This window comes from Alligator sinensis, unplaced genomic scaffold, assembly GCF_000455745.1.
Source record: "Alligator sinensis unplaced genomic scaffold, ASM45574v1 scaffold832_1, whole genome shotgun sequence".
Lineage (NCBI taxonomy): Eukaryota > Metazoa > Chordata > Crocodylia > Alligatoridae > Alligator > Alligator sinensis.
In genome coordinates this window covers 897,213-913,675 of record NW_005842057.1, presented here as the reverse complement: position 1 = coordinate 913,675, position 16,463 = coordinate 897,213, and the positions used below count along the sequence as shown (strand labels likewise).

Below are 16,463 nucleotides of genomic sequence, written 5' to 3'. Positions count from 1 at the left end.
GCCAGTACACCAACCCCACCAGACTGACACCGCTGGTCTGGACCCAGAGGGGAACTCATGCACCCACCACCGCACCTGATGGACTCTGAGAGGAATTTTCAATGACAGACCACTCCATTCAACCAGAAGAAATTCCCTGCAACAAGACTCTATAGACTGAGAAACATTCTTCAACCTACCCCTCCACCATCGTGGACCATTGTATGGGTTTGTGTGCATCTATCTTCTTTCTTTCTCAGCGTCACGACCCGCCTCTCTCTCCTTCCCCCCTGCCCCCCAGGCTTAGTTGGTTAATATTGTATCTTCTGTAACTTAGTTGCACCCCCCTCCTCATCTCCATCCCTCTTGCATTAGTCCCTCACTCGGAAGCTCTGTATTTCCCTTCTGGCTTTATCATCTTTTTGGTTCATGATTCTTAACATCCATTAATAAAATTCAATCAGACTTAACTGACTGAGGTCAAACAAGCTTATGGAATGTTTTTCTCAGACCACTTAATGGTTTAAGATAAATCAGAGTCCACCAGCATCCCAGCATGCTTTGCAGCCCTAGGCTGGGATGTGTTACCTACTCCAGAGAGCAGGGTTGGCCCTGACCCTCCTCTCTCTAGCCAGAGCAGTGAGGGCTGGAGAACAAGGGGTTGGGGGTGGGAAACCTGTCTGGGGGCTGCAGCCAGATCTGCCTGCGGGGGGAGGGGGACAGCCCCTGCTAGACATTTCCCTCTGAAGCACAGGGTTGGGGGAAGAGGGCAGGGTGGGGCAACAGCCTGAGAGGTACTGCCCCCCGAGGCAAACTCCTGCTGGGGTCTGGGAGGGGCTTTAATTCCCACTTCCCCAGCTCAGTGTGCTGCCCATGCCCCTGCTCTCTGCTGGAGCAGGGCACAAGCAGGTAACAGCTTGAGAGGGACTGCCCCCCACATGCAAACCCCAGCTGGGGTCTGGGGTGGACTTTAATCCCTGCCTTCACCAGTTCAGTGTGGTGGCACCATCACATGTATGAGCACAATCATCACATGTATGTGCTGGACACAGAAGTACAAGAGAGGGTTGCAGACAGCTTGAGCTCCTGTGACCAAAGAAAGCAGAGAACTACATTTACATTAGAAAGCAGAACCTGTAAAAGGTGGGAAACCGGAATATCTAAGCAAGGACTTTCTGAATACCTGGCTTCAATGACACACTGTGCCCTTAGGATTACCTAAGACTTATGAAAGTCTTTCTCTTGTCTTTTTGGTATATTATATTTGATTTTAAGTTAAACTATGCTGTATGTGCTCTCATTCTCTCATTATGTATCACTGGGCTGTATCTTAGCTTAGGTGAAGGTTATTAGTTGTTCTGTCATTTGCTTGAGGTTACAAAGTGCTGTGTTCAATACATGCTTGCTTCAGAGAAAGGACTATTCTTGTTTAAGCTTTTATGAATTCATTGCCACTACTTTCCCCCACCCCACTCAGTTCAGCAGTGGTGCCCCTCCCTGCATTTGACTAGGGAGTGGGGAGGGCAGAAAAAGCCTGGCAGGCACTGCCACCCCCCTGCGGCTCCCCAACCTCCAGCAGCCTAACCTGGGCTGGTGCCTGGCCACACCCACTCCTCTGGATCAGAGCCGAGAGCAGTGGGGGAGCCTTGGAGGGCTTCTCTCTTCCCTTTCCTTTAGCAGTGGTTGGCAGGCATGCTGTAGCACCCTCTGACTTCTGGCTTGAGCCACTGCAGGCATGTGGCTGCATTTCCTGAATAAAAAACAAATGTCTGCTTATTTGATTATCAATTAAGCAAATAAGCCTCTCCCTCTGCCTCTTCCTTTACTCTTCTTCCCCCCCCAACCCCGCTCGGGGAATCCCCACACTCCGAGCCCTTGGAGCTGCGGGGGTTTCCGCACCACCGCTCCATTTATGACTCACCGCAGAGGCTGTCATTTCAAGGTAGGACGCAATCCGGGGAAGGGCGCATCGATTCCCAAAATTCCTCTCATAGTCTGGGAGTGCATCCCTGCCTCCTGGACTCTCTCAGTCTCTGTCACCGTAGGTGTCCTTTCTCGTTCCTCTCAACGAGTGCATGCCCGAAGGCAACCTTAGGAAGTATTCTCCCCTCTTTATTTCTCCTTCCTGGGTCCTCATTGGCTGCCTGGGGTATTACGTTCCTCATTTCCCGGATGTCTTCATCTCCAGCAGCTGCTCCTTCATCTTGGCCACAATCAATGGCCACAAGCTAGCAGAGAGCAGATTTAGATTGGACATTAGGAAGAACTTCTTCACAGTTCGAGTGGCCAGAGTCTGGAACGGGCTCCCAAGGGAGGTGGTGCTCTCCCCTACCCTGGGGGTCTTCAAGAGGAGGTTAGATGAGTATCTAGCTGGGGTCATCTAGACCCAGCGCTCTTTCCTGCTTATGCAGGGGGTCGGACTCGATGATCTATAGAGGTCCCTTCCGACCCTAACATCTATGAATCTATGAATCTTAGTAACCGCGTCGCAGCTGCGACGCTGTTACAAACGTGTCCAGCCCCCCTGCACCAGGCAGGAAAGACAACTGGGGTCAGGTGACCCCAGCAAGGTGACTGTCCAGTCTCCTCTTGAAGATTTCCAGAATAGATTGCACCACCTCTGGAAGGAGATTATTTCAGTCTGGACATCCTGATCGTGAAGTTTTTCCTAGACTTGAGCCTGAAGCAGTCTTCCAGGAGTTTGTGGCCATTACTCCTGGTTTTCCCCAAGAGTGCCCTGGTGAAGAGTTGTTCACCAAGCCCTTGATGTCCTCCCCTGATGTAGCAGTAAACTGCTATCAAGTCCTCTCTCAGCCTTCTCTGTTTTAGGCTGAAGAGGCCCGTCCTTCAGCCTTTCCTCATATGGCTTGCCTTGCACGTCTCTAATTATATGGGTGGCTTTTCTCTGGACTCTATCAACCTTTTCCACGTCCGTATTGAAGAGCAGCACCCAGAACTGGATGCAGTACTCCAGCTGCGGTCTCACCAATGCTGAGTATAGTAGAAGAATCACTTCCTTGGTTTCATGTGAGATGCATTGGTTGATGCATGCCAGTGTATTGTTTGCCCTGCTGGCTACAGCATTGCACTGATGTCTCATGTTCATGCTATGGTCTATTATTACCCCTATGTCCTTTTCAGTCATGGTGCTCATCAAATTGGTACCACTGAACCTGTAAGTGTGTTGGGGATTGTTTGTCCCCAGATGGAGCATTTCTCAATGTTGAACTTCATCTGGTTCTGACCCACCCAACTCTCCAGCCTGTCCAGGTCCTCCTGTAGCTGCAGCCTATCTTCAAATGCGATCATGCTCCCCCATAGCTTGGTGTCATCTCCAAACTTGGCCAGTGAGCTCTTCACCCCTACATCCAAATCATTGATAAAGATGTTGAAAAACACTAGACCTAGCATGGACCCCTGAGGGGCATCACTGGCCACTACTCGCCAGGACAACTCAGATCCATTTATAAGAACTCTCTGGTTCCTACCTCGCAGCCAGTTTCCTACCCACCTAACCATCGAGCTATTAACCCCACAATCCTCTAATTTTCCCATGAGAACATCATGGGATACCAGATCAAAGGACTTTTGGAAGTCTAGGTATATAATGTCGACTTTCTCTCTCTTATCTAGGTAGTGAGATATCTGGTCATAGAAGGAGATGAGATTGATAAGACAAGACCTGCCTGCGATGAAGCCATGCCAGTTGCCTTTCAGAATCCTACCTTCTGCAAGCATATCACACACAGACTCCTTGATTAATTTTTCCAGGATTTTCCCTCAGATTGAAGTTAGGCTAACTGGCCTTTAGTTGTCCGTGTCCTTTTTCCTCCCCTTCTTGAAGATGGGCACAATGTTGGCCCTCTTCCAGTCTTTGGACACCTCCTCTGAGCACCACAAGTTTTGGAAGAGTTTCACCAGAGGTCCCATGATGACCTCAGCCAGCTCCTTCAGCACTCTTGGGTGAAGTTCATCTGGTTCTGCTGACTTATAAATGTCTAAGTTTTCTAACTGATCGTGAACTATCTCAGCGTCAACAGTAGGAAGCTGGTCAATCCCACCATGCCTACTCTGACCTTTATCCTGCATGATATTCCCCTTGCTCTGGTGAAATACCCAAGCAAAGTAGTTATTCAGGAGCTCAGGTTTTTTCCTAAGTGTCAGTAACCATCTGTTCAGAGGTGTTAAGCAGTGGCCCCACACTTCCATTTGTTTTCCTTTTGTTCCCTATATACCTAAAGAAGGACTTCTTATTGTCCTTGCTTCCTGTTGCTAACTGAAATTCAGTTGCTGCCTTAGCTTTTCTAATCTTCTTCCTACAAGTGTGGGCTGTTGTTGTATAGACCTCCTTGAGGACTGTCCCAAGCTTCTATTGTCTGTATTGTCAACTCTTCTAGTTAACTTGCCTGCCTTGTGATGGACAGTGAACACAATGATCTTGTGATCACTGTTGCCCAGGCAACCCTCTATATACAAGTTGCTCACCAGATTGTCTCCTTTGGCCAAGACCAAGTCTAGGAAAGCATTACCTCTGGTTAGCCCTAGCACTTCCCCAAGTCAGATAGAGCTCTTCGATGCAGGTCAAGAAGCTATGTGACTGATCCGACTTAGCCGAGTGTTCCTCCCAAGCGGTGTCTGGGTAATTGACGTCGCTCATGACAACCATTTCCCATGTGCATGCGGCCTCTGCCAGTTCTTGAGAGAACTCCAGATCAAGCTCTTTCCCCTGATTTGGTGGTCTGTATTATATACCTAGAGTTAGGTCTCTCTCATTGTGCTCCACCCCCACCCCTGCAGTCTGACCCAGAGTGGTTTGAGCTGCTTTTCTTTGGAACTGATGTCAGCCTCCAAGGAGGTGTACTGCTCTCTCACATAGAGAGCTACACCTCCACCTTTCTTCCTTACTTGGCCCCTTCTGTGCAAGGTGTAGCCCTCTATGGCTATGTTTCAATCATGGGAGGAATCCAACCAGGTTTCCATGATTCCTACTAGATCATAATGCCCACTGGAGATTCAGAGGGCTAGTTCCTCCTGCTTGTTCCCCATGCTTCTGGCATGAGTCCTCCAATTGATGCCCTTGATTTCCTGACCTGCTGTGGGCGAACCGTTCCCTCAGATCTTTCAAAAGTGGTTATCCTAGTGTTCCCAACATCAGAGCTTTCTTGTGTGCCAGTCCCTGGGTATTCTCCAGTTGGAATTTCCCCATCCCCTGGAGATCTTAGTTTAAAGCCTTATCTAGAAGATCGGCCATCCTGGCCGAGAACAGGGACTTACCTCTGCATGTGAGGTGGACGCTGTCCCTTCCCAGGAGTCCTCTCTTCCTGAAGTGAGCACTGTGGTTGAAGAAAACAAAGCCCTCTTGGTAGCACCACTATCAGAGTCATCAGTTTACTTCTTCAACACATCCTTCCCTCCTAGGTCTGTGGCCTGCAACTGGTAGCATAGAATAAAAAACTACTTGCACCCCCAACCCCTTGAGCCCAGCCCCCAGAGCCCTGTAGTCACTCATGACCCAGTGTGGATTACTCCTGGCCGTGTCATTTGTGCCCACATGAATGAAGAACATGGGGTAGTGGTTGGAGGGTCAGATGAGCCTAGGAATCCTCTCCATAACATCCTAGATGCGGGCCTGGGGAGACAGCAGACCTCTCGGGCTAGGGGGTCTGGATGGCAGATGGGTCCATTAGTGCCCTGCAGGAGAGAGTCCCCCACCCACACCACTTGGCATCTCCTCTTCAGGGTGGTAGTTCACTGACTACTCACCTCCTCCTTTGGTGTCTCCATCAGAGTTTCCTCGTGCGTGATGAGGGGAGACTACCTGTTGTGCAGTGCCAGGGGAGGAGCAGCCCTAGCCCTGCATGTCCTGGAGCCTCATATAGCCATCTTCCATGTAGTTCTGGGTGGGTCTTGGTGGCCAGTCGTCTTGATGGCCACCTTCTCCTCTATTTTCTTCTCTCCCTTTTTGTTCTTCTGAAGAAGGGTCTAGCAGCAGCCATTGATGTAAAATTCATGGGCCCTGATGGTGTGTAGCTGACATATCTCCTCCTTCAGCTCCTACACCCAGCCACTAGGGAGCAACCTCACAAGTGAGGATGCCCCCATACCCAGCTGCCAGTGGCTGTGCTAAGCAGGCCTCACAGCCCAGAGTCAGGGGCTCAGTCTGGGTGGAGACTTTGTTGGCAGCACCAGGAAGCCTGTGGGCACGATGAGCCTTGACCATGCCTGAGAGCAAGTCCATGCACCTACCTTGTCCCAGCAGCTTCCCTTCAGGCTTTGGGCCTCAGGCTTGTTGCTCAGCCCAGTCCTCTGGGTGCCTTCCATGTGCCCCTCTGCGTGAACTCCTGTGCTAACTGCTGCACCCAAGTACAGCCGTGCCTGTTTGTGCAGTCTGTTTACAGAGCTCCCTGGGGGCATCAGCTAAGTAGGGACCCATGGTGGGGGGGTAGGCTTTCCCCTTCCTGATCCTGATCAGCCAGCATGTCCCACCTGGCATGGCCCTCACATGCTCACATGCATGCATGTACGCACACACACATGCTCATGCACACACTGGCACTCTCCGAACGCCCCTGCTCTCAGCCACCCTCTCCTTTGCCCCAGTTCCCTTACCTCCTGCTTCATGCTGTTGGGAGTGGGGAAAAGAGGTCAGTGGTGTCCGGGTGGCATCTAGGTCTTCGGCTCCTGGGAGCATGATGGGAGTTTACCCATGTGTCTCTGCCAAGGAGCAGGCCCAAATTAACATTTTGACTCATGTTAGGTCATATTCTGACAGCATCCCATGGGCCTTTGCAACACCCTTCTCACCCCTCCCTGGCAGAATGGCACTCTAGCCTTAGCCAAGCACTGTCCTCCAGGCTGTCACTGAGCAGAATCAGTGAAGCCTCTGTTCCTAGGTCCATGTCCTTTCTCTCTATTTGGTCTTGCCGATTCACCATGTGGGCGCAGTTTTGGCAGAATGGTTGTTGCTCTTGCTCAATGTCTTGGCTTGGCTTATTTTCCCCTTCAGGCTTACCTATCCCCACCCTGACCCCTCCCATTAGCATAGATCCACAAAAAGAAAACTCCTTATTGCTGAATTGCTCTTATTGCATATTGTCATGGGTGAAGCTGAACAAGTGCTGAATGTGGTTTAGCTGCTATTGTAGGCTCAGGCACTTTTACATGTGTTCTAGAGTGGGAGGGACATTTTAATTAGATCAACTCTTGGGAGCGACTTGAATTAAAAGGTTTATAGCATCTCATTTATTCCATGTCCCACATTGCAAATTGGCAGCAGGGGTGCTTTAGCTAAAGCTTGTTTACTTAGCTGGGAAATGAAGGCACAAGCAAATCATGACAGTAGGGGGTCAGAGACATGGCAGGCCATGTCCAGCAACCATCTCACCCATCAGTTTCATAAAGCATGCTAAGAGGCATGTGAAAACCCTTCCTACCTGCTAGGTGCAGCCCTTGCAGGCAGGCTCTGAGCGCCTCCGCCCCCAAGGGCTAATGTCTGTTCTATTCTGTCCTGACCTAACTTTGGGCACTTAGAATAAAGCTCAAAAGTTAGAGTGCTTCCACACTGGTCTTCTTCAAGACCTGAATTTAGCCTCTATTTCCAGAAGGAATAACTCCATGTCATACTCTACCATGACTCTGGATATATGTATTTTTTTCTACATTCTACCTTCCAAAAACAAGGTGTGTGTTTTATTTGGGGGCATGTGGTATGCTAAGAATTCTTTGTGCATTACCCCAAAGAAAGCTCTGCATTAATGCATCATATGGCTTCTGTTCCTGAACTAGCTCACATATCTCTGTACAGCCCTGATTTGTGCTATGGTTCTGTGCCAATTCACAGGGCCAGGAAAGAGTTACCTTGGCTTTTGGTGGTAACATCTGACACCTTCTCTTGCAGTAGTGCCCAGCCCCTGCTCTGCTTGATGCAGCTTCAGCCAGAAGCTCGAGCCAACTTGCCTCCATTCTAGTACCCTAGGGCACAAACTATGCTTCTAGGAGATGGGGAAAAGAAGTGCACTTGGGGGCAGGAAGGAGAAGAGGTTTAACTTGTGGCATGCCAGCCAACAAGGTTGGCCACCACTGGCTTAGAATATAGATAGAAATAATAACTAGATCCCCAACAAAGATACTGGTGGATACAAAGGTGTTATGATGCAACTGTTACTTCTGTATGATCTTGTACTGATACCAGTGTAGAAAAAAACTGCTTCAGTCAGTTAAGGTGATTTAGCTCACTTGCATTACTACAGGCTCTAGTAAGTGTTATCTCAAGCTGCAGTCTCCCTCCTGTTTTAAAGAAGCTAAAATGTATGTTTGCCCATACCCCTACATTATGGATCTTGATCAGGCTTAAATATAAGCTTAATTCAAGCTACCAAGCCTATTTAAAAAATCAAGTATTTCTGCATCCACATATGTAAAGAACTTTGAGATGCTAAAGAAAAAGGCTTATTTTGCCTCCTGGTTTCAGATGCCTTCAGAGCTAATTAACATCTAACGATCTTTTTCCAGGAGTCCAGTAAAGCACTTAAGTCCTTTATTCAAATTGGTCTGAAGAAGGTAGACTCCCCTAATACTAGTAGTGTTAAAAATTAATGTATTTCAAGTATTACAAGTTTACTCCTACATATGGAATAACTTAGTGACCAGTGACTGCATCTACATTCATTCAGATTAGTCTTACTGCACAGTATTCCCTGGGAGCAGATCTACCCATGCTCTCTGTTGACAGCAGATTTGCTTCTGCCCTGCTCTGGCCCCCTGCAGCAGCGAGGGGGAGCTGGGGGCAAGGGGTATGGGGCAAGGGGCATGGGCCAGTCCTAATACGCACAGGGCCAGAAGAGGTTTCAAGGCCCCAGGCTCTAGCTCCCCCTGGCTGCAGATCTGGCAGAAACCAAGCAGGGTTATTTTGCCCCAAGTGGCACAATTTGCTCCACAACAAAGTGCATGTCCGAGCACATGTGCTGAGGCAAAATGCCCTGGCTCAAATTTGCACCACTCCTATTTGAACTGCTGCAAGTGCACATGTTGCAAGTGAGCTGCTGCAAGTGCATGTGTGTGGACTTGCCCCATGAGTACTAGGATTTTCCTACTGGTCTCTTAGAGTGTACTCAAGTCCTAGAAAGTGTCCACTGAGTTGAGAGCAAGTCCTTCCATTGGGCATGATAGATCCAAATAGGCACTGGATCAAGTCCTTAGACTTATAAAATGGAGAGAGTCAGGATGATGCTGGAGACTACAAGTCGAGTGCTATACTTCTATATCAGTAATTTCTGTATCAGAAAGTTTCAACAATACAAAACCTTTAGTAATAAAATACAGACATTAAACAGCTGTTAACAAATCCCTTATATTTATTTTATGAATAGGGAAAAAACATGTGCAATAAAGTATTTACTCAAAAAATGCTGTACAAAAGTAATACTCTTAGAGATAAACACCTTTACATTTCTAAAGTGCATCTCTTCATTGCTACAATATTTGGTTTATTAATTTACACTGTACATTCATAACTTATTAAAAAGTCATTGGTACATACTTATTGATTTATGGTCGATTTTTTTTCTAGTGGATTAAAAATTGTACAAGGAGCACATACTGCATCAAAGAATTCACCTGTGAAGTGTATACACACTGTTCACACCCAGATGTAAAGACAGCACATTGACAATAGCAAAAGTACTGCTAGTGGTAGATCTAGAGTATACTGAACAAATAATAAACTCTTGTTAAAAGATTGTTTGAAAAGTGCAACACAACACACTTCCTGTGTGTTTGGAAGCTGTTTTTCATCTGTATGATATACTTCATGCCCTTTGAATCTACTTGTGTAGTCATTCCACATGGATCAATTTTGATCATGCAGAAGTTTAAAAGTTGCACTTCTCAAAATGAAAAGCAATACAAGCACTCTGCATTTCAGGTATATTTCTTTCACTTACACCAAGAGAAATGAATATACAAAACCAAGCTACAAAATTACAGATGTGAAAGATTATGAATATCTACCAGACTCCTAAAAATATCTTGTAAAATGTTCTTTATTACAGAATGATGGCTTTGATGATTATTTATCAGCAGTCCCCTATACAGCAGCTATACAGCAGTTAATGCATGGCTACTATTCCATATAGTAATCAGTGCTCATTCAGTATTTAGACTTCTATTTTGCTTGCAAAAATTATGCAATAATTACTAGTTGTTACCTCCCTCCTTCTATTATCACAAGACCAGGACTGAAAAATGACAGCCTGGCCTAATGTGGTGGTAACTTGTTTTCATTATTAGATGTATAATGATCTGTGACATCCACAGACAGAGATACATAAAGAACCATAAAAACTGTGAGAAAGGCATTCTAAAAAATAAGGTTGTTAATTGCTGTAAAATATTTCACTTTCAAATTCACAGAGTTTGTGTTTTTAATTTACAAAATGAGACCAGTATATATACTGTGCATACTTCCAATACTGAAAACCTTTCTTGGATTATTTTATGGGTTTTTCTTCCCCTCCCTTGTGGCAGTAATTCAACATAGTCTAACTTCCTAAAGGAGTGTAAAATGCTAGTAAAAGGTAATGAGAGATTTTTATTCAAATATATTGCAGATAAGATGGAGGAAATAATGACATTGGATCACATTTAGAAGCAAAATATTGATTTGTCAACAGGAACAATTATAGAAACCCTAAACTCTTTGCGAATTCAGTAGAATTTCCAATCTATTGAGATCCACTTATTTTCTGCAGGATTGAGCTCTGACATTATTTAAAATGTTTATTAAAAAGGTTTTATTGAATGACTATGAACTTTCCCTTGGTTTGGCATAGGAAAAAAGAAACATTTTAAAATGTAATTTGAGATGCACACCCCATATTTGGTATGCAATGACAGGGAACAATTAATCCATAAAGTAGCACATTATATTATGTGCTGCTCACTAGGCCTTTTAGAAAAACAATAATGCAGGTAACTTGATGACAGGCATGAGTGTATGAACTTAGACTGAGAAGTTAATAGGCACTGATTTCATGGAAACCCTTCCCAAGCTCCATCCATGACATTTTTACTATAACTAGAAATGGCTGTTTGCAATGCAAAAAAGCTCTTCTTGATTGAGAAAAAAATTGCCAATTTTACCCATGCTCAAGCTAACTGTTATAGATTATATTACAAATGTTTCTGATGGTTTAGTGATACGACAACTTAATTTTCTCCAGGAGTGAAGCCCTACGTAATGCCATTTTAATAAACATTTATGGTCTAATGACTTGAATATGAAGTGGAAGGGGGCCCATTTTCATTTCCAACATTGCTCAAGATTGCAGAACCAATGGAAGGTTACTTAACACAAGTCTTACTTGGTTCTCCAGCACATAAAACAGATCAAAATCTTTACTTCCTTTTTTTAATTTTAAGTGTGCTGTTATATATGGAAAAGGGCAATATCAGTGTAAAATATGTTTTACTGTATTATTTTATTTTAGCAAATTCTATCTTTTTAACTGTCTTCATATATATCAAACTTGGGATACTCAGTTTTCTTTGCAGGGCTCTTTATACTTAGTTACACATAAAAACTGGTTCCATATTTTCCTAATATTTCAGCATTGTATGCAATCATCTGGAGCAAAAATCAACCCATTTTTAAGTCAAAGAGCCTGCTTTCTAATATCCTTTGCATGAAAAATCTACTATTTTACATTTAAGTATAAAACTTGCTAATTAACTTATATTTGAAATAAGAATTTGCAAAGTTATGTGAATTTAATAACCGAATAAGACAGGAAGTATTTACATGCAAAGTTCTATATAGTATTTCTTAAGCTTTTGTCCACATTCATGTTTTTTCATTTAAATCAGAATTATGAGTACAAATGTACTTTCAAGAAAAAAACCCAAGAGCTGAAAAGTTAAAACTTTCTGTTTTGAAGGAACATTGCAGAGTTGATTAGCCAATCAGCTGCCCTGAATTCAAATGATTATAATGCTATTCTTTAGCTGCTCTTCTTCCTACAGAAAATAAATAACATGAAAGTGTGTGGGGCGCGGGAGAGAGAATGCAACACTATGTCTCCAGCCCCACCTCAGCCTGCAGTCAGCTTAACATTAGAAGGAGGATAGTCCTATGAATGTACCTCAGCTACTTTTCATTGAATGACATGTAATTACATGCCATGAGCTGTCCCTTATTCTAAACTTTAGCTAACAGAACTTTCTCTAATATTATTAAAATATATTACCAGCACTGGAAACCTACTTTACGTATGGTCTTCGAAAGTTGGGTTCATGATTTTTTGACCATGTGGGTTTGGCTGTACTGGCAGAACTCATTTGTCATAAGTTACTCCTCTATCGCACTGAAAGGAATATACAATAGGTTGTGTTTTAACTATATCAAAAAGCAGTGCAAAATATAGAAGAGCATTTTCTTATATGAAACTGCTCTTGTTACTAGACTATTACCAGATGGGCCAGGATAACCTGACAACAATAGAAAACAAAAAGAAATACGAAATGAATGTCAGAGCTCTTATGAAAAAGCATGTAACAGTACTGAATTCATCATCATTATTTGTACCCTAAATGTTTCATTCCCATTTCCCATAAGGTCTCTGACCTCCCAGGGAAGTCCGGAGTTGCCTGTAGAGACAGATCCCCAGCTTTCTATTCCAGACTTTCATTTAACTCAGGCCCTTCTGGTACAAACAAGCTCTGGTACAAGCAAGATCTGGTTTCTTCTTTATTTTTCCCCCTTGACTCACTTTCAGTAGCCTGACAGCCTCCTTGGCTTCCATAGACTCCAGACTCCTCCCACTGAGAAGACTGGTTAATTGGGGCCCTAAGCTTGGGGTACACCACCCCACATTTTTTTTTCTTTTTAGCCCAAGGGTTTTGTCACTCTGTCACAGCTGTTTTACCAGAGAATATTTTGTGGCTATGATTTTCAGATACGTGCATCTAAAATTACCCTTCTGAATACTTCCTTTTGGAAGTACTAAATGATGGCGCAGCAACAGCTTGTACTGTGCACGGTTATTTTTAGCTGCTACATTGTTGTAGCAATGTGCTATAATGAGGGAGCATGTTGCTACAGCAATGTAGCTGCGGTATCATGGTTTGTGACTGCTGATGCTATGCTGCTACAGCGCATTGCTACAGCAATGTAGCATCACACATAGATGCACTCACTGAGAACTGCACTCACTGAGAACCTAGCAGGTGTCATCTGGAATTTCATTTGGACTTATTTCACTTGACTTTTAGTGATTTAGACTTTCATTATTCTAAAAGAGATTCCTTTTTTATTTTGAGCAAGACAAGGACTACCCTAGTGTCAAGGGGTGCATCTACACATGCAAGTAGCACAAACCAATAGACCCTGGCACATCTCATGCTGGAGGTTATTGCTCCCAGGCTCCCTGTTTGACTATTCACCTGGAACTGCAGCATGTTGAGCTGTTGGAGCAGCCTTGGCTGGTGGGGGAGCCAGAGGGTCAGCTTGCTAGCTCAGGGCTGCTCTGACCCAGCTCAACGTACTGCAGAGGGACTGGGTGGGGTACAAGTATGCTCCAGTATGGAGCTAGCTGACAGGCAGTTCCCACACTGAAGCACCCTCATGTCCCTATAAGTCCCGTCAGTGTCTACATGTGTGTTGCTCTGCACTAAAGAACTCTGCTGTAGGGTAGTACTTGTATTTTATTTACAAGTACTAACCTGCGGTGGGATACGTTTCGGGTAGCCTAATAGGGATGCATATATAGGCCGTTTGTAGATGACACTTTAAAGAGGGTTTGAAGTGGGTTAAATGCCTTTTGCACCACTTTAATGGCATTGCTGTTTGCTTGAGTTTGAAAATTCGGCAGCATATTGCATGTTAATTCCAGGCGCTGAAGCACTTTTGGCAGCATAATGCACCTTAAATGACTTTGGGGTGCTGCAAAGTAAAACACCTCAGAGGAGTTTTAGTTTCCTACCCTACAGCTGCGGAGGGAAGCATCGGACTCTGTGCAGCTCACAGAGTTTGCCGGCAGACTGTGCAGGCAGCCCGGAAAGGCAATTTCTACAGAACAGGGAAAAAAAAATGCGCGAGCCTGATTTCTTTTTCCCCTGAAGACTTCTTGCCTGTCTGAGCTGCGTGAGGGCCCAGAGCTTCCCTCTGCAGCTGCAGAACCCCCTGGGACTGCCTGAGCCAAGTGCCTATGGGTGGGTGCTACCTGGAGGGGCGGGGCACCACTGCCACGGAGGGAAGCACCAGCCTCCATCCCTGCAGCTCAGGGACCGCTCTCCCCACCAGCAGCTTGTTCTCTCCTCCCCAGCACCAGAGACACAGGTAAGGATCAGGCTCCAACATGGGGGTACACGACACAGGGGTTTACTTCACTTCAATTTCAGGTGAAGTAAACCCCCATGTTGTCACAAAAGGCCATAGATGTTGAGGCTTTACTGCGGAGCTAAGTAGGCAGCTCTACACTAAATATCTCGTTGATATGCCCAAGGAAAACTAAAGCAACCAGTGTACTGATACATTTTAAAGGTAACCTGACTCATTGAAATCAATGCCAGAGTTGGCATGCAGAAGCTTAAATGCTAGTAAAATTATTGAAGACCAGAAGGCAAGCATTAAATTCAATATGCAGTAACAAGAACTTTCTTGTGTATCTAACTCGCATCAGGTAAAATGACATTTTTCTCTAGCCTTTAGGATTTCTATCTTGAATAATTGCCTTATCCTCAGTTCATGTTAAATACATTTTGCAATTTAGTCTGAAACTCATTACATCTAAGTGACAAATACAAAAGAAACCCAATAGTTCCCGTTAAACACCGTCATCAGTATCTTTTTGATGTTTGACTCTCAAAAAGCTCTGAAACTAGGAGAGTTATTTTTCAGAAGCTTCTGACACCCAGAAAATAATTGAGGCATATATTCTCTTTATTTTCTATGGTACTCAAACTTCCAAACATCCTCCAAAATGGTTATTTTCACAACAAATTGATATTTGGGTCTAACAGTAGGCTTACACTTGACACTTGTTATGAGTACTCTTTATCCATATTAAGCAATCGGTAATAACTGTTATGTAATTGGTGAAGCAACACCACACAGGTTTCATTTACTTTGTAGCATTGTGGCCATTAGCACTATGATATTTCAAAATAAATACTCAGTATTCTGATCATCTTTGCTGGGTGACTGTTTCTGCTTCTGTGCTGCATGTGTTCTGCACATGTTCCATACTTTGCATTGTGGACTAACAAAAAGAAGTCAGTGTCTAAGGGGGCTGTATTGTGCTGCCTGGAGCCAAGTTGTCTCTCTGTTGTATTAGTAGTGTTCTGTCTCTTGAAAATCTCCTGTCACACCTTGATATTAGAAAGAAAGAGGTACCAAAGACTTCTGGGAGACAAAAAGGATTGGTTAAAGGCTCAGGAGGTCGGTTTATCTTTTCAGGGCTCCACCATCCCCATACCCTGCCCTAACCACACAAGATGTTTCAGGCCTATTGTTGCTTGCCTACTGGACTGAAGGTCTGGTCTTAATCTTCTGGACTCCTTTGTCAAGTAGTCTTCTTCTAAGTTGGCTGTTTGCCCCGTTTTTCCCTGCACAGGTCCCAAGCCAGCCACCTCTTCATTCTAATCCCACCCTTAACTTAAGGGTCAGAATGAATATACTCCTCCTTGGGGTGTAATCTCATCCATGTGTCTTTTCTTCTAGGGTCCTGAAGCAGTTATCTCCATCCCTTGGGACTGGACTCACCAACAGAGCAGTCTCTTCTGTCACTTTGCTGGTTTCCTCCTGGTAAGTCTGGAGACGAGGGCATTCCTCCAAACCCCAGGGTCGGTTCCTTCTCCCGTCATCTCTCTTCCTCTTCTCCATCTTTGCCTTGCTTCCCCTTCCTCTGAACTGACCCCAGATGCTTCCTTGGTGTCCATTTAAAACCCCTTTCTTCCTGGCTTTCCCCCCAATGGCAGCATCTGATTCACTGCCTTTTTTGCCTCAGATGTTCTCCTTTTACTTTTTTGGCATGGCTTTTACCTTCTTCTTCTGCCATTCTTCTTCTCCCAGGCTCGAACTCCAGCAGCTGGGCTTGCTACGGCAGCCTTTGAACTGCATGGCCCCAGCTGTTTCCTTTAATTAGTTGGGGCACAGCGTCTTTCTTGTCTCAGCTTGACACAATTTCTTCAGCGTCTCTGGGTAAGTTTTGTTCATGTTCTTCCTTGCATCCCTGTGGCAGGGTGCATTAGCCACCCTGTCCCACATTGGATGAAGTCAGAATAAGCAATTTACATGATTTTTCTTTTATTCTGTCATCTTGTTTTTGTGAACTTGCACCATTTTCAAAATGTCATCGGGCAGAATGGAAAGAACACAGTTGAGAGCTGCAGTCCTCAAGGTGATAAATAGGCTGCTGAAATCTTACCATCTAAAATTGTGCAGCAACTTCAGAACAAAGGTGATACGAGAAACTAAGAATGGGGAGGCA

The 16,463-nt window shown here is 44.8% G+C and overlaps 1 protein-coding gene across 1 annotated transcript in view; it reads right to left on the bottom strand.

Moving 5' to 3' along the window:
- Nucleotides 1-15,856, bottom strand: part of TPO (thyroid peroxidase) — a 148,634-nt gene extending 132,778 nt beyond the window's left edge. The window contains exons 1-2 of the mRNA XM_025203384.1: nucleotides 15,737-15,856; nucleotides 2,136-2,207 (exon numbers count right to left, since the gene is read on the bottom strand). Of these exons, the coding sequence (XP_025059169.1) occupies nucleotides 2,136-2,207; nucleotides 15,737-15,856 (192 nt within the window). The remainder of the gene's footprint in view (nucleotides 1-2,135; nucleotides 2,208-15,736) is intronic.
- Nucleotides 15,857-16,463: the final 607 nt, after the last annotated feature.